This window comes from Bos indicus, chromosome 1, assembly GCF_029378745.1.
Source record: "Bos indicus isolate NIAB-ARS_2022 breed Sahiwal x Tharparkar chromosome 1, NIAB-ARS_B.indTharparkar_mat_pri_1.0, whole genome shotgun sequence".
NCBI lineage: Eukaryota > Metazoa > Chordata > Mammalia > Artiodactyla > Bovidae > Bos > Bos indicus.
Window position 1 is genome coordinate 72140013 of NC_091760.1, and position 19219 is coordinate 72159231.

General features: G+C 36.8%; 1 protein-coding gene and 1 non-coding gene across 16 annotated transcripts in view; both read right to left on the reverse strand.

Annotated features, from left to right (window-relative positions):
- Positions 1-19219, reverse strand: part of DLG1 (discs large MAGUK scaffold protein 1) — a 270874-nt gene that overhangs the window by 2496 nt on the left and 249159 nt on the right. For all 15 annotated transcript variants that reach the window (XM_070789390.1, XM_070789394.1, XM_070789399.1 and 12 more), the window contains 5 exons: positions 18571-18621; positions 17361-17462; positions 11557-11729; positions 6622-6731; positions 552-643 (listed from right to left, as the gene is read on the reverse strand). In XM_070789390.1, the coding sequence (XP_070645491.1) occupies positions 552-643; positions 6622-6731; positions 11557-11729; positions 17361-17462; positions 18571-18621 (528 nt within the window). The remainder of the gene's footprint in view (positions 1-551; positions 644-6621; positions 6732-11556; positions 11730-17360; positions 17463-18570; positions 18622-19219) is intronic.
- Positions 11207-11333, reverse strand: LOC139185356 (small nucleolar RNA ACA64). The gene has a single exon (XR_011568981.1). It is a non-coding gene; the product is annotated as a small nucleolar RNA ACA64 (small nucleolar RNA).

Sequence of the window (19219 nt, forward strand, 5' to 3'; positions counted from 1 at the left end):
TCAGTATTGTAAGAAGAAATCAACTCTGAATGTTTCCCTCTGGTCAGTATGAGTTATTCCTATACATGCTGTCCTTATCAACAACCTGCTGCTGCTGCTGCTAAGTCGCGTCCGACTCTGTGTGACTCCATAGACAGAAGCCCACCAGGCTCCCCCGTCCCTGGGATTCTCCAGGCAAGAATACTGGAGTGGGTTGCCATTTCCTTCTCCAATGCATGAAAGTGAAAAGTGAAAGGGAAGTCGCTCAGTCGTGCCCGACTCTTCGCAACCCCATGGACTACAGCCTATCAGGCTCCTCTATCCATGGGATTTTCCAGGCAAGAGTACTGGAGTGGGGTGCCATTGCCTTCTCCGTATCAACAACCTAAGATACACTAGTTTTCAAGATTCTTCATCACTACAACCTAGATTAGATGAATTATTCTGAAAATGATAGCACTTATTATTACTACTGGTAACTGTGGACATAGTTCAAAATTTATTTCAATGAGTCAATTCTTATGGCCCCAAAGCAAAATTCTAACATACAAACATCTATACATAATGCCAACCTGTGAAATGTTCAGTAAATTCTTGTTCCAGTTTCATGGCTCTCTCAAATGTCTTTCTGGCTTGTTCTTCTGTCAGACGCTTATTCATTTCCCTAGGCAAATAAATTTAGAAATTAATAATTACATTGTAATACTTCTGAAAAAGGGTGACAAAGGAGAGAAGACATATATAAAATCATGAAAAGCTGAGACCTGTTGAGAAACGTAATGTAATTGCAAACTGTATTCGGTCACTGACCATGTAGCTTTGTATCTGGAATGACAGAAGGGTTTCAACACTTTCTTACATTAGTTCGGGACAGCCAAAAAAACCCAAACATTAATTTGTCAGTTTTGACTGTGATGAAAATCTCATATTAAAATATGACTTACAGATCTACTTACCAATTTATAAGGTAGTAAAGGGGATACATGAACACATTAAATAATACCATGAGAAGGCAATCAGCAAAATAGTCTGGGTCAAACTGCTGAGTAAGTGAGTTGGTTTCTTCAACAAAGAAACAGAAAAAATGAAAAGATGGGAGGGAGAATCTGTAGATCAAAAGACTTAACAAACTGTCATGAATAGACTTTGTTTGGAACTTGATTCAAACAAACTGAAAAAACATAAACTTAAGAAACAAGAAAATATGATCTGATGCTATCAAGGAACTACTGTTTCAGTATGACATCACAGTGATTTTTTTTTTTAAGTACAAAATAATTTATTATAGCATTATATAGGTTGGCATTATTTTACAGTGAATTCTTTTCTCTCAACAATTATGAATCTAAATATACACTTAGCGTGAAGGAAAATAATTTTAGTTAGAACAGTTTCTCTAAATAAAATCTCTTTTGAATTTATATTTGTCTCAAAAGGAAGTATTAATGTTACAGACATATTTATATGGTTCTGAAAAAAACATATTCAATGATACTATTACTGTTTTCTGTACAAGATAGAACAAAAGCTGCTGCTGCTGCTGCTAAGTCGCTTCCGACTCTGCGACCCCATAGACGGCAGCCCACCAGGCTCCCCTGTCACTGGGATTCTCCAGGCAAGAACACTGGAGTGGGTTGCCATTTCCTTATCCACACAGTGATGTTTTTAACAAGAAATTTTATCTTTCAAATACATATAAAGATGTAAGGATGAAATCATACAATGTCTGGGATTTGTTTCAAAATAATCTGGAGTGGAGGGTTAAGGAGGTGTTGGGATAGATAAACAAGATTAGTTGTAGGTGATAATTATATTACAGCTGGATGATGGATATATGAAAGTTTGTTCCCAACTTGAGAGAAAGCTTTCAGTGTTTCACCTTCAAATATGACATCTGCTTTGATATTCTGTAGATAAACTTTCATCAGATTATGGCACCCCACTCCAGTACTCTTGCCTGAAAAAATCCCATGGACAGAGGAGCCTGGTAGGCTGCAGTCCACGGGGTCTCGAAGAGTCGGACACGACTGAGCGACTTCACTTTTACTTTTGATATTCTGTAGATGACTTTCATCAGATTAAGGAAAATTCCCTTTTGTTCATAGTTTACAAAATGGTTTTGTCATGAATAAATGTTAATTTTACCAAATGCTTTTTTTACATTAAAATGACCTTTTACTAAAATCTTTTTTTGGGGGGGGGGGCTCGGAATGTGCTGTGCAGCTTGTGGGATCTTAATTCCCCAGCCAGGGACTGAAACTGAACCTGGGTCACCACAGGAAATCACCAAGTCCTAATCACTAGACTACCAGGAGAATTCCTGTAAAATTGTTAATGTGGTACACTCCACTGACTTTTTAAAAAACTGAAGTATTGCTGATTTAAAATGCTCTTAGTTTTAGGTGCAAAGTGATTCTGTTTTATCTATATGTGTACATATATTCTTTTCATATATATATTATAAATACTTTTTCAGATTCTTTTCCATTTTATGTTATTACAAGATACTAAATATAGTTCTCTGTGCTGTATAGTAGGTCCCTGGTGTTTACCTATTTTATATATAGTAGCGTGTACCTCGGAGAAGGCAATGGCATCCCACTCCAGTACTCTTGCCTGGAAAATCCCATGGATGGAGGAGCCTGGTAGGCTGCAGTCCATGGGGTTGCTAGGAGTCGGACACAACTGGGTGACTTCACTTTCACTTTTCACTTTCGTGCACTGGAGGAGGAAATGGCAACCCACTCCAGTGTTCTTGCCTGGAGATTCCCAGGGACGGTGGGGCCTGGTGGGCTGCAGTCTGTGGGGTCGTACAGAGTCGGACATGACTGAAGCGACTTAGCAGTAGCAACAGCAGCGTGTACCTATTAATCCTTCAATTCCTAATTCATTTTTCCATCTCCCCTTTGGTAATAATCATGTTTGTTTTCTACAATACACTGATTTTTTAAAATTACTTTAAAAATTGTGGTAAAGGGGCTTCTCTGGTGGTTCAGATGATAAAGAATCCACCTGCAATGCAGGAGACCCAGGTTGGATCTCTGGGTCCAATATCATATGGTCATCTGATTTTTAGTATGTTGAGAAAGTCCCATACTATTTTCTACAGCAGCTGTACCATTTTATATTCCCACCTACACAAGAGTTCGTTTTCCCACACCCTTGGCAGCATGTATTTTCTGCCTTTTGACGGTAGCCATGGTAATTGGTGTGAGGTGGTGCGTCACTGTAGTTTTGATTTGTATTTCCCTACTGATTAGTGATGCCAGGCACCTTTTAATGTGCTTACTGGCCATTTGTTTATCTCTCCTCTTTGGAGAAATGAATCTATTCAAGTCCTATCCCCATTTTTGAATTGAGTTTTATGTTGTTGTTGAGTTTTAGTTTTCTATATATTGTGGATTTTAATCTGTTATCAGATCTATGATTTACAAATATTTTCTCCCATTCTATGGATTACCTTTTTATTCTGTGGGTAGTGTCTTTTGATATAAAAAGCTTTAAGCAGTCACAAAGTCTAACCTAATCTCCCTTTTTTCTTTTGTTACCTGTGTCTTTGGTGTCATATCTAAGAAATCACTGCCAAATCCAATGTTGTGAAGCTTCTGTCCTATGTTTCATTCTAAGAGTTTTACTGTCTTATGTTTAGGGCCTTGATCCATTTTTAGCTGACTTTTGTATGTAGTGTTAGGTAAGGGTCCACCTTCATTCTTTTGCATGTGGATACGAAGCTTTCGTGGCATCATCTGTTAAACAGACTATCCTTTCCATTTTTTTAAAAAGATTTTTGTTTGACATGGACCATTTTTAAAGTATTTACTGAATTTGTTACAATACTGCTTCTGTTTTATGTTTTGGTTTTTTAGCTATAAGGCATATGGGATCTTGGTTCTACAATCAGGGATTGAACCTGCACCCCCTGCACTGGCAGATGCTGACCCCTGAACAAGGCTGGGGTTAGGGATGCCAACCCTCCACACAGTCAGCCCTCCATATACTTGGTTCCTCTGTATCCATACTTCCACATCCACACAGTCAACTGTAGGCTGAGTAGTACTGCAGTATTTACTACTGAAAGAAGACCCATGTTTAAGTAGACCCATTGGAAGGACTGATCAATAGTTTGGCCACCTGATGCAAAGAGCTGACTCATTAGAAAAGACCCTGACAGTGGGAAAGATTGAAGGCAGGTGGAGAAGGGGATGGCAGAGGAAGAGATGATTGGATGGCATCACCGACGAGATGGACATGAGTTTGAGCAGGCTCCGGGAATTGGTGAAGAACAGGGAAGCCTGGCGTGCTGTAGTCCATGGGGTGGCAATAAGTCGGACAGAACTGAACTGATGCAGTTCAAACCTGCGATGTTCAAGGATGAACTGTAGTCACATCAGAGAAATTCTGCAAGTCCCAATTGTTGTCTAGGTGGGGAGATGAATTCCTGGTGCTTCCTACTCCAGCTTCTCTCTGCCTCTATCATGGATTAATCTCAAATGTGAATCTAGCCTTGCATTCCTTAAATAAACTCAACTTGGCTGTTATATTTTATCTTATAAAAACTGCTGGATTCAATTTGCTCATATTTCGGTAAGGATTTCTGCATCTATATTCATGGTAAGACTGGTCTGTCAGTTTCATTTCTTGTGAAGTATCTGACAGATTTTGGTATTAAATTAATGCCTATAAAATTAGTTGAAGAATCTTTTTAAGACTAGTATTGCTTCCTAGTTTTTGGTAGAATTCAGTAAGTTCTCTTGGCTCAGTGTTTTATTTGTAGGAAGGCTTTCCATAATAGAGTTAAGTTCTTTAGTAATACAGGCCTAGATTCTTTTTTTCCTTTTCTATTTCTTCAGATCTTTTAAAGTGTAATTCTCTAACAGAAGACAAATATCATAAATGAGTTTTCAACAACTTACGCTTACCTGTATATCCAGTACCTAGACTGAGATAGAGCACATTACCTCGGCACCTAGGAATCTGAGTATCTTCACTCCAGTCACCAACCAACCCTCAAAGAGTAACCTCTATTTGATTTTTATAATGATTAAATTTGGGGCCATGGAATATACTTATACTTTCAGGTCTGGATTTTTGTTTCACTCAAATTATATTTATCAGATTCTTCTATACTTTTGTGTGTGGTTAGAGACTGTTCATTCCCATTAATGTAGAATATTTCATTGTGTGAATATGTTATAATTCACGTACATATGATGGGCATTTGGATAATTTCAAGTTTCTGGTTATTTAGTATAGTATTTCTGTCTAATCTAGTACTTGTCTTTGTAAACACAGGTAAACATTTCTGTTGAGTGTATATCTAGAAATGAGACTTTTGGGTCCTAAGTAATGTATATGTTCAGCTTTAGGAGATACTGTAAACAGTTTACCAATGTGGATATACCAATTTACACTCCTACTGTGCTACTCAAGGTGCAAAGCAAAGGTATAAATGTATCTTACTAATGGAGTAAAACTTTAACTTTTATGAATGTCCCTCTTTATCTCTAGTAATACTTCTAACTTGAAGTATACTTTGAAAGTAGCATAAACCAGCTTTAATTTGTGGTTTTTCCATGGTATATCCTTTTTTCCCCTTCTCTCTCAGCCTTTTCACAGACTAATAATTAAAGTCTGTCATATGACTGATGGGTTTTCCCAAATATTTCCCAAATACACTTTCCCAAAATATGACACTTTGGTATAATGAACATTTTAAGTTGAAGGAATGTGTAAATGACAGGTGCAGGAGGGACTCTCTGACCTTTCTCTGAAGCAAAAGACCCTCATGTGAGAGGTAACCTCCCTATATCTAAAGAAAAGCAGCATCCTTATCCCTGAAGACAGAGGGAAGCTGAAAGAATTTGAATGAACAAGCCTTACTAAGTTTCCACCAGGTTACTACTCTTAAGTCATATCCTCTGGTCCTATCAAATTTCCCCATCACTCTCCACTCTTCATCTAACCTAGTATAAAAGTGTTCAGGTTTAACTATTTCTTTGAGTTTTCATTTCCTTATGAAGCATCCTATGTGACCGTAAAATGTAGATTTGCACGCTTTTCTCCTGTTAATTTGTCTTTTGTTAGAGGCCCAGCTGAGAACCTAGAGGAGTAAAAGGTAAAGATATTTTTCCTTTTCTACAAAAGTAACATATAGTTATTTATTTTTCATTCTTCTGACAATTTTTGTCTTTTAATTGGACCACTTAGGCTAGCATTTAATTAATTAAACATTTGGGTTAATTTATACTATCTTACTATCTGTATATCATGTTTCTATTTGCTCATTCCCCTCTTTTAGTATTTATTTAAATTCTATTTTTTGTCCTCTATTAGATAAAGTTATATATTATTTGATTCTCTTTATCAGAGCTGCACCATCTAATTAAATAGTAGTAGATCCATGTGATTAAACTTAAAAATTCCAATGTTACTTAATACATAGTATATTAATGTTGATTATGATAGTATCGCGAGTGCTTATTTAATCCTCATGACAACCCTCTGAAGTGGATATACTATTATTATCTGCATTTTACAGACAAAGGAATTGAGATGCAAAAAGGGTAAGTAAATTTTCCAATCTAGTAAGTAACAGAGACTGGATTTGTACTTAGAGGCTGTGCCTTAGGAATTTATACTTACATGATATTTTCCATGGATTTGGGTTTAATAAAAATGGAGATTGGGTAAAGTTGTGCAATCTGTAATCTCTTTATAGCATTTCCAGACACATCAAGGATACAGTGTTTGCCCTAAAATAGAGGGGATAGAGAAGAAAAATAAGTGAACCAAGTATTTTCAATTATATCACAAGTATATTTCCTAGAAATACAAAATCTTAATTATTATGTTTGGATTCTGTTCACTTTAAGCAAATCTGTCATTTCTATTATGAAGACAATGTATAATGACTATAGATAGTTAATTTTCCATTCTCAAACATTACATTTAAAAAGGAATAAAAACGCAGTTTCCACAGACCAGTAATCTCTCAAAATGGCAACAAATATGGGGTTCCTGTCTTTTATTTTGCTGAGAAAGGGTACTAAAATATATCCTAAGGTTACCATCTTATCATAATCATTTTATAAAAGAATATATGATCAAACAAGAAGGTAAAAGCCTAAGATAAAGAAGACTTTTTAAAACTGCATATATATTACCACTATCCTATCCTATTTTTCATCTTGATGGGGAGCAGTGAAAACTTTATCACAAACTAGAACATTTGAAAACCCCAGTTCTGAATTTAAGAAACTTTCCTGACTTACTTAAATTCACTGCCAAAGGCCATTAAGGTTTTTAGTAAAGAGGAGTATTTCCATGTTAAATAGGGTCCCTGGTGGCTCAGCTGGTAAAGAATCTGCCTGCAATGCAGGAGACCCTGGTTCAATTCCTGGGTCAGGAAGATTCGCTGGAGAAGGGATAGGCTACCCACTCCAGTATTCTTGGGCTTCCCTGGTGGCTCAGCTGGTAAAGAATCTGCCCGCAATGTAGGAGACCTGGGTTCCATCCCTGGGTTGGGAAGATTCCCTGGAGAAGGGAAAGGCTACCCACTCCGGTATTCTGGCCTGGAGAATTCCATGAACTGTATAGTCCGTGGGGTTGCAGAGTAGGACATGACTTAGCAACTTTCACTAACCACATATGTTGAAGATTTTTGTCCCTTCCCTTGGCTCAGATGGTAAAGTGTCTGCCAGCAGTGTGGGAGACCCGGGTTTGATCCCTGGGTTGGGAAGATCCCGTGGAGAAGGAAATGGCAATCCACTCCAGGACTCTTGCCTGGAAAATTCCATGGACGGAGGAGCCTGGTAGGCTATAGTCCTTGGGATCGCAGAGAGTCAGACACAACTGAGCGACTTCACTTTCACTTCTAATTTATCAAACAGATTTTATTATAACATTTCCCTGGTGGCTGAGACAGTAAAGAATCCACTTGCAATGCGGGAGACCTGGGTTCAATCCCTGGATTGGGAAGATCCCCAGAAGATGAAATGGCAACCCATTCCAGTATTCTTGCCTGGAGAATCCCTGTGGACAGAGGAGCCTAGTGGGCTACAGTCCATGGGATCACAAAGAGTTGAACATGACTGAAGTGACTTAGCACTAAAATCAGGTATTCCCCCATAATGCATCTTGAAATCTAAGGGCTTGAATCCAGTTCAATGAATGGTAATTTCAATTTAGTAGGAATATTTAAAATAAAAAAAAATTAATATTGTATGAATACTTCAGACACACAGAAAAGTAAATAACAGACATACATGTACCCACCACCCACTTTTATTAAATATTAGTTTTACCTGGTTGCTTAGAAATTAAAAAACTTTACACTGAAACATTAATATTACATCTTATTTGCTTTATTTTATCCCTCTCTATTTATGTATACAAATTGTAGACATAACAACTTCTTTACTCCTTACTTCCTGAACTCAATAACATCTCTTACATAACCACAGTACAATTTCAGTTGGTCATCTAGTATCGTTTACCACAAAAGGAAAAAAAAAGTTCTTGCTCTACGGCCAGTCCAGGACAACACACTGCATTTAGTTGTAATGTGTCTTTAGTCTCTGTCCAGCTGGCACAATTCTTTAGTCTCTTTCATGATCTTGATATTTCTGATAGTACTGAATATTTTTTTCAGAGAATATGCCTCAACCTGGGTTTGCCTAATGTTTCTCATCAGATGGCAGGTACACATTTTTGACAGCAACAGTACAGAAAAGATGTTGCATCTTTCTCAGTCCATCATGCTCAGTCCAGGAAGCATATGATGTCTACTAGTGATTTTAATACTTTTCTTTAGTGATGTTAATTAAAAAAATTTTTTTTAAATTTATTTCTGGTTGTGCTGGGTCTCTGTTGCTGTATGCAGGTTTTTTTTTCCTCTAGTTGTGGCGAATGGGGCTACTCTTCATAATGGTGTTTGGGCTTCTCACTACAGTGGCTTTTCTTGTTGCAGAGTACAGGCTCTACGGTGTGGGTTCAGTAGTTGTGGCATGAGGGCTTAGTTTGCTCCATGGCATGTGGGATCTTCCAATCCAAGGATCGAATACATGTCTCTTGCACTGACTGACAGATTTCTAACCACAAGACCACCAGGGAAATCCTGATGTTAATTCCGATCACTTTTTAAAGGTTTTGTCTGCCAGATTTCACCACTGTAAGATTACTATTTCCCTTTTATAATTGATAAGTATTTTGGGGAAGGATATGTTGAAATTACGTAAATATCCTGTTTCTCATCAGATAGTAATTAATTCACTCAATAATTTTAGCATACACTGGTGACTCTTGCCTTAAACAGTTATTATGGTAGTTGTCAAGAGAGATCTAACTCCATTACTCCCTCTAACTTTTATTAGTAGACATTAATAATGTAAGGTAAAGCTTCCCTTACATCCACTTATTTATTTATTCATGTATTTACTTATACCATTGTGAACTCTTAGATTCTTATTCTCTGTGTATCATTTTAATATTTTAATTTTTCCAAACTTGGCCACTGGGGACTTTACAGGTTGACTTCAGTGTCTTTCTGGAATACTTGTATCATTCTTTAAGCACTTCCTTAGTTTTTGGCATAGCAAAATGTTCTAGGCTGATCTTGTACTTTCGCAATGGAATCAGCCATAATACTAATGAGTTCTGGATCTTTTTAATGGAGGATAGTATTTAGAAAACAAGATCTGCTGCTGCTGCTGCTAAGTTGCTTCAGTTGTGTCCGACTCTGTGCGACCCCAAAGACGGAAGCCCACCAGGCTCCCCCATCCCTGGGATTCTCCAGGCAAGAATACTGGAGTGGGTTGCCATTTCCTTCTCCAATGCATGAAAGTGAAAAGTGAAAGTGAAGTTGCTCAGTCGTGTCCGACTCTTAGTGACCCCATGGACTGCAGCCTACCAGGCTCCTCCATCCATGGGATTTTCCAGGCAAGAGTACTGGAGTGGGGTGCCATTGCCTTCTCCGTAAATAGTGTCATCCTGTATATATCTTTTACAACTTTATTGACTTACAATTTTGAGATTTATTAATGTGGCTACACACAATTAGTCGATATTCTAGTTTATTCACTTTAGCTGCTGCATCCTACTGCATGCATAAATAATTATTCATTCTCCTTTGCTGAGTCTAATTTTTCACTACTGTAAAGTTCTACTATGCATATCATTACACATACTTAGATATCAAAACCTCTACTTAGATATCAAAAAGTAGAATTTCTGAGTCACAGGTTGTATACATTTATTTGGTATTGCCAAATTATTCTCAAATGAAGTTCTATTCATTTTACCCCCCTTTAATAATATCTAATAGGATTTTCTATTTTCCCAAATTCCTATCATCACTGAACATGTCCATTTTTATGATTTTTAAACTAATTAGAATTAGCTCTAATTATTAGTTCTAATTAAGAATTAATCAAACCTCTTAGTAGAAAAAGGAGCACTAAGAGATGGAAAACTGAGATGCTGAATTACTGCTGTATTTTTGTAGATATCTCATGACTAAATCTTAAACTACTATATAGTTTTGAAGGTATAAAATACTTTGTTGATGTTTATTCTCTAGGCCCAAAAATTATTTAAGTCAAGCAGCACACGTGGAGCACACTGTTTTGACTTTACCATTAAGACTGCTTTAACCCAAGGTCAATATATCATCAGGCTGCTTTCAAAAAATCTGTTGCTGTTACAGTGTTATTGAGAATTTCCATTCTGTCTTTTATTAAATGACCATTCAGGGGAAATTTTTGTCTAGTCTCAGTACCAAGAGCAACTCACACTTATCTTGAACATCTGGTTCATTTTTATTGATGGACATTGCTGATCTTAGCTTCTTAATTATGCTAGATGTTGGAAAGCTAGAGCTAAACAAAAGGTCAATCTTTAGCAAATGGACAGGACCTCAAAATAATCACCCATCCCTCTTCAAGAGGGGGCTTCCCAAGTGGCTCAGTGGTAAAGAATCCACCTGTGAATACAGGAGTTGCAGGAGACGCAGGTTTGATCTCTGGGTCAGGAAGATCCCTTGGAGGAAGAAACGGGAGCCCACTCCAGTATTCTTGCCTAGAAAAATTCCACGGACAGGGGAGCCAGGTGGGCTGCAGTCCATAGGGTCGCAAAGAGTTGGACATGACCGAGTACACGTGACACAGGCCTCTTAAGAAAGACTTATGTTATCATTTCTATTCTTATTTTCCCAGTTGATCTTTTTTTGTGTGTGTGTCAGTGCCTGGGTTTCACCTCCCCACATGGAGAAGCGGGCAGTGAGCTAAGGCCCCTAGTGGCTCTGAGTGCTGAATCTCACCTGTGGCCATGGCCAAAGTCAAACGTGATTTTCAACCAACAATGACTGTTGATCTTCTTAATCTACTTTATCTTACATATTTTTCTAAAATTAACCTAAATGTTAATATTTAGTTGAATAAATTTATAACACTGCTTAAACTAATCAATGCTGCAACATGCACCTACATTTTATGAATTAAAAGTTTCTATCTCATCATTCTTTCATACTGTCAAAGGTGTATATGATTAGAAATTTCATTCTGAGATCACTTTGATACTTACCTTTTCTGCTACTTCTCGCACAGACTGAACACTTGTTCCATACAGATGGTTATTATACTGGCCAGCTTCAATGAATTTATGTTCCTGGATATCTTTTTCCATTTGTTCTCTTGAAGTCACAAAATGATAATCTCTTCCATCCACCTCATAATCTCGTTTTGGTCTAGTTGTATCTTTAATAAAAAAGAACTTGAAGTGTTTAATATTAAAAGGCACAAGAAATCCATTTGCTACTTGAAGAACTGTTTTGTAAAGTTCAATGTAACAGAGATTGCAAGTGACAATAATATGAAGGATGGAGGAATAATTAATAAAGTAAATATAAACCACTAAACAATGGTAATGTGTTGCCATATCACTCTACTGAGCCACCAAAACTGTATGCAATTATTTTATATTGTTAGATTAATTACGCTTCTGTTATGGATTGTGATTATAATTAGCTTTTATTTTTTATCTGGTTATTGACTGTAAAGACTGATAAACACCTTTTACTATTGTGATTATGTAACTATTATTCACTTAATACCACCGTATTATGACCGGTCAACAGAAAATAACAGAATTCTCTATCATTAAAACTACCATTTAACATAAAACCATGTAATTTTTAAAATCCATATGGATATTCGAATTTTCTGAAAAATACAAATGCTCAGGTATTGATTTTTTCCTCCAAGGCTCCAGATGTGCTTTTAACAAGCATCCATGTTTAAAAACAACTGGACTATACAATGATTTTTTACTTTTATCTAGTTTGTTCACTGTTTCTACTTCATATTCAGTACTCCCATTTCGTTTAGTTTGTTTTCCAAATTTTCCATGTCTTTTCTTGTTCTTCTTTCTCAAGACTTTATCAAAGGTAGTAGGAAAGCTTTTGTACACACACACACACACATAAATAATATGGTACATATAATATATATATATTAGAAAACTTATGAATTTTTGCCTAGCTAAAAAATTTATGACATTTTAATTCCACTTGTGTAACTTCGTATGATTGAGAATGCTAGATTTCTAATTTATATTCTCTCAAAATTTGATATAATTCCATGTATTTTGGCATCTAATATTACTGCTAAAAGTCTAGAAAGTTTATTATCTTGGTGATTTTTAAAAAAAAAAAATTTGAATGAGACTTGAAACTTCTAATCCAATTCTGAGAATAAATACTATGTTGTAAAAAAAAAACACAACCCCCTCACCCCAGGAAATAAATAGTATACAGTGATACAGTATTATTAACTAAAGTGCAGATTTTGTTCATAATTTCACAAGATTTTATGCTAGTGTCCATTAAATAATGGATCTTATTCAAAATTCCACATTGTATTTAGTTGCACTGAGCATCTTCAGCTGCATGCAACAAATTCTGGTAAAATTTTTATTCTGTTACATATATTTTCTAACTTTCCTTGTTATGGTTTCTTAGATACACCCATCATTTAAAAATGGACAACTTCCAAATACATCGAATCTTTAAAGTATCTTTTAAAAAAATTTATTGGAGTATATAGTTGATTTAAAATTTTGTGTTAGTTTCTGCTGTATAGAAAGGTGACTCAGTTATACATATATCCACTCTTTATAGATTCTTTACCCATATTCGTCATTATAGAGTACTGTGTAGACTTCCTTGTGCTACACAATAGGTCCTTATTAGTTATCTAGTTATAGATAACTAATATATATATTAGTTTATATCTGTTGTAATTGGTATTTTGTTCTGTACTTGGTATTTCTCAGCCATTTGCCCACCAGTTACTCCTATGGTCCTATGATGCATCTTCTGAAAATTAATAATGAGCAATATTTTGAAGCAAGGTTTCACACTTAACTGTGATGTAACAGTTTATGCCAGCATATGCTCTAAATCTGGAGGATGGTGATACATTTGATAGGAGACAGTATTCAGATTGGGCTTCCCTCGTGGCTCAGTGGTAAAGAATCTGCCTGAAAGGCAGGAGACACAGGTTTGATCCCTGGGTCGAGAAGATCTCCTGGAGAAAGTCATGGCAACCCACTCCAGTATTCTTGCCTAGAGAATCCCATGGACAGAGAGCCTGAAAGGCTGCAGTCCATAGTGTCGCACAAAGTTGGACACAACTGAAGTGACTAAGCAAGTAGCTGCTGCTGCTGCTAAGTCGCTTCAGTAGTGTCCGACTCTGTGCAACCCCATAGATGGCAGCCCACCAGGCTCCCCCATCCCTGGGATTCTCCAGGCAAGAATACTGGAGTGGGTTGCCATTTCCTTCTCCAATGCATGAAAGTGAAAAGTGAATGGCACCCCACTCCAGTACTCTTGCCTGGAAAATCCCATGGATGGAGGAGCCTGGTAGGCTGCAGTCCATGGGGTTGCTAAGAGTCGGACACGACTGAGCGACTTCACTTTCACTTTCAAGCAAGTAGCATGTATCTGCTAATTCTAAACTCCTAATTAATCCCTCCCCTACCTCTTTTCCCTTTGGTAACTATAGATTTGTTTTCTATGTCTGTGAGCCTGCTTCCATTCTGTAAACAGATTCATTTGTATCTTTTTTTTTTTTTACGTCCCACATATAAGCGGTATCATACATTGGTTTTTCTTTGTATGCCTTAAAACTCAGTATGACAATCTCTAGGTCTATTCATGTTGCTGCAAATGGCATTATTTCACTCTTTTTATGGCAGGGTAATACTCCATTGTATATATGTACCACATCTTAGAAGAGAGCCTGGTGGGCTGCAGTCCATGGGGTCACTGGGAGTCAGACATGACTGAGCGACTTCACTTTCACTTTCATGCATTGGAGAAGGAAATGGCAACCCACTCCAGTGTTCTTGCCTGGAGAACCCCAGGGACGGGGGAGCCTAGTGGGCTTCCATCTATGGGGTCGCACAGAGTCGGACACGACTGAAGCGACTTAGCAGCAGCAGTAGCAGTGATACAGAATTCTATTATTTTCTGTTGACCAATCATGATACAATGGTTTATCAGTTTTCACAATCGATAACCAGACAATAAAAAAGATAATTACAATTGCAAGCCATAATGGAAACATCTTTAACCTAATAATATAAAATAATTACATACAATTTGGGGGGTTAAGTAGAGTGATGTGGTTAGTAGAAGTGCATACATGCACATGTTCTCATCTGCCCAGCCCATCTAGGTCTTTTGGTTGTTTCATTTAATCCATTCAGAGTTAAGGTAATTGTCCATATGTATGATTCTTTATCCATTTTCTTAATTGTTTTGGATTTATTTTTTGTAGGTCTTGTCCTTGTCTTGGGTTTCCTGCCTAGAGAAGTTCCTTTAGTGTTTGTCGTAAAGCTGGGTTTGGTATTGAATTTTCTTAACTTTTGCTTGCCTAGAAAGCTTTTGATTTCTCTGTCAAATCTGAATGAGAATCTTGCTGGGTAGAGTATTCTTGGTTGTAGGTTCTTCCCTTTCATCGCTTTAAATATACTGTGCCATTTTCTTCTGCCATAGAGAGTTTCTGTTGAGATACCAGCTGATAACCTTATGGGAATTGCCCTGTATGTTATTTGTCATTTTCCCCTTTTTGCTTTTAATATTTTGTCTTTAATTTCTGTCAGTTTGACTACTATGTGTCTTGGTGTATTCCTCCTTGAGTTTATCCTGCCTGGGACTCTCTGTGCTTCTTGGACTTGGCTATTTCCTTTCCCACTTTAGGGAAGCTTTTGGCTATTATCTCTTCAAATATTTTCTCAGGTCCTTTCTCTTTCTCCTCCTTCTGGGACCCTTATAATGTGAATGGTGGTGTGTTTAATGCTGTCTCAGAGGTCTCTTAGGCTTTTTATTTTTTCCTATACTCTGTTCTGCAGCAGTGATTTTCACCATTGTGTACTATAGGTCACTTATCTGTTCTGCATCAGTTATTCTGCTATTGATTCCTTCTAGTGTATTGTTCATTTTCATTTGTTCTTTCTGCTGCTGCTAAGTCGCTTCAGTCATGTCCGACTCTTCGCGACCCCACAGATGGCAGCCCACCAGGCTCCCACGTCCATGGGACTCTCCAGGCAAGAGTACTGGAGTGGGGTGCCATTGCCTTCACTGGTTTGTTCTTTCTAGGTCTTTGGTAAACATTTCTTGAATCTTCTCAATCTTTGCCTCCATTCTTTTCCCGAGATCCTAGATCATCTCCACTATCATTATTCTGAATTCTTTTTCTGGAAGGTTGCCCATCACCACTTCATTCATGTGTTTTTCTGGGGTTTTACCTTGTCCCTTCATATGGGACAAAACCCTCTGCTTTTTCATCCTGGTTAACTTTCTGTGATGTGGTTTTGTTTCTAGCTGCTGTGGGATTGTAATTATTCTCGCTTCTACTGTCTGCCCTCTGGTGAATGAGGCTAAGAGGCTTGTATAGGCTTCCTGATGGGAGGGACTGGTGGTGGGAAAAACTGAGTCTTGCTCTGGTGGGCAGGGCTGTGCTCAGTAAAACTTCAATCCAATTATCTACTGATGGGTGGGGCTGTGCTCTCTCCCTATTAGTTGTTTGACTTAAGCCCTGGGGTTTATAGGCTCTATGGGTTAATGGCAACTTTCCAAGAGGACTTACACCAAAGGGCCCCCCTAGGACTGCTCCTGCCAGTGCCTCTGTCCCTATGGCAAGCCACTGCTGACCCACACCTCCACAGGAGACCCTCCAACACTAGCAGGTAGGCTTGGTTCAGTCTCCTGTGGAGTCACTGCTCCTTTCCCCTGGGTCTTGGCGTGTACGAGATTTTGTTTGTGTCCTCCAAGAGTGCAGTCTCTGTTTCCCCTAGTCTGTAATCAAATTCCACTGGCCTTCAAAGTCAGACTGCCTGGCGATTCCCAGTCCCTTTGCTGGATGTGCAGGCTGCAAATCCTGACAGGAGGCTCAGAACTGTCACAACAGGAGGAGAACTTCTTTGGTACTACTGTTCTCTAGATTGTGGGGGGGCCACCTAGCAGGTATGGGATTTGATTTTATTGTGTTTGCACCTCTCCCACCATCTTGTTGCAGCTTCTTTGTCTTTGGACATGGATTATCTTTTTTTGGTGGGTTCCAGTGTCCTGTTGAATGTTGTTCAATAGCTAGTTGTAATTTTAGTGCTCTTGCAGGAGGAGATGAGTGCATGTACTTCTACTTAACTATCTTTGATATTAATTTCTCACTTAAATGTTTTCTTCTCTACAATCACCGTCTGTGTTTTTTCAGTCTTCTAACTTTAATGAGGCTTTCAATGGCTAGGTCAAAGATCTCTATTGGTAAATGTCACACTACACTTGAAAATATGTGGCTTATTTTCAAATATCTTTTGATATTGATTTTTAACATAATTTCACAGTGGTAACAGGACAGACTCTGTATGATTTCAGTTTCATTAGACCACAAATTTTTTCTGTACCTGTTTTATGTCCCTGGATATGTTCCAGTGTCTCCTAGTTTATAGTCTATGGGAACCTGAATAGAATTTGCTTCCCACTATAGTGTGAAAACTATATAAATCTTAATAATGTTGAATTGGTTATAGTGCTTTTGAGGTCTACTACATTCTTCTACTTTTCTGTATATTTATTGTATTAATTTTTGAGAGTTTGCTATTGAAACTCCAACTAAAAATCTTAATTTATCTAGTAAAAAAATAATTGTAATATTAATAGTGAAACTATATATAACTTTGTTCTGTATTTACCAAGTCTCCTATAAATGCGTTTCATACTTTCATAACTTAAAAAATAAAAAAGAGGAAAAAAAAGGTAATGCTTACTCTGACCACACAGTGACAAAATGTTAAGAACACTAAGAATTTTTATGTGAGTTACTCACGAGGAACACATGATCCGAATTTGTCAGGAAATTCTGAGATCAGGTCATCATTTATCCTGTCTTTCATAGGTCCCAATATGATCACTGGTCGAGTATAATTAACTATAAAAATAAACTGCATGTTAAAAGGAATAAACACTCAACAAACATCTATGTATTTTTACTAGAAAACGAAAGTATCCTTATGAAGAATTTCCTTTCTTTCTCTACCAATGATGCTCAACTTGATAGTTTCCAAACATTTATTAAAATCTTAAACTTCAATCTGTTTGAAGTCAAGTTCGTAACTGTTAGTGTCACTCAGGTCTGCAACTATGACTACATGGACTGTAGCCTGCAGGCGCCTCTGTCCATGGAATTCTCCAGGCAAGAATACTGGAGTGGGTAGCCATTCCCTTCTCCAGGGGATCTTCCTGACCCAGGGATCGAACCCGAGTCTTCTGCATTGCAGACAGATTCTTTACCATCTGAGCCACTAGGGAAGCCCTGTTTGAAGTCATACACTTAGATAAATTTTACCAAGTTAAACCCAGCATTTTAGTAGATAACGTTTCTATACATTGTTAACATCATCTCATTACAAATGAGAAAACACAGTACAGTGTTTTACTGATCCTTTCTGAAGCAATAACTGCAAGGAAGCAGATCAAAGAAGGGCAAAAAAGAAATGTGGTATAATCAGAGTAGTCATCTAGAATGATGATCTAATAGAAGTATAAACACTGGATTGTAAGGGATCGTGCTGGAAGCAGGGAGACTGGCAGTGAAAATTAGACTTAACATTTGGCAGGAGGGATGAAAGGAGGTTATAAATAAGAAAGACATGATAAGAATAAATAGGGCCTAGAAACTGACTGGACAAGGGAGATGAAGAGCAGAGAAAGATCAAAGATGATTCCAAGATTTTGAACAAGGGTTATTAGAAGAATAGTGATACTATTGTGAACACGGGAAAGAAGCTGCTTAAGAAATAAAACACCAATATAAAATGACTAGATTTTAATAATCTGTGGGTTAAATCATGTATCATAAAATATACATAGTAAAATTCTATATACAGATACATATAGTAAGAAAAAACACTAAAATTCTAACAAAATGTTTTTTTAAGGTATACTGTAAAAATGTTTTAAGATATGAATTGAGTTAGATTGATTTTCCAAATTATGTATTTCTATAAGACTGTAAAATATAAACAGACTTCACAAACCTTCTTGTTGATTCACTGGTTCATAAGATAAGACATATTCTTCTTGACCACCTATTAGAAAGTTAAAATACAGGTAAGAAAATCTATAAAGATAACTATACTAATTTAATTCTTTAATAGAACATATAAAATACTAGAATTTTCCTGAGAAAATCAGTGAAGACATAAAAAAAGGCTCTTTATAAATTAATTATGGCAAGATTTAGGGAAAAAATGAACAATTAGAGTCACAAAGACTGGTATATATAAAAACAAATTATAATTGTGCTATTAATAACTAACTTTCTATTATTCTGTGTTTTACAGATTAAATCTTTACTTGGGATGTCAAGCATAAGCTATTAATTTTTTACTGAGAATCTAAACTCTTAAATATTTTAAAGTTACTACTTTAACGAGCAGTCCTACATATATGCATATTAGATAAGTTAGTGTTATTAATATGCTGTATTTTTGGTCTTACCAGGTATAACATTTTGCATGTTTTGCATGTAATTGCATATATATTTTATAATTACAACTATTCTCTAACCCAAAATTTTTAATGCCAAGGTAAAATTAGTGTTACTATTTCATTGATGAAAAAAATTCATTGATTACTATAATTCATTTGTTCAGTTTTTAAAAAAATAACATTTTGAGTAAAAAA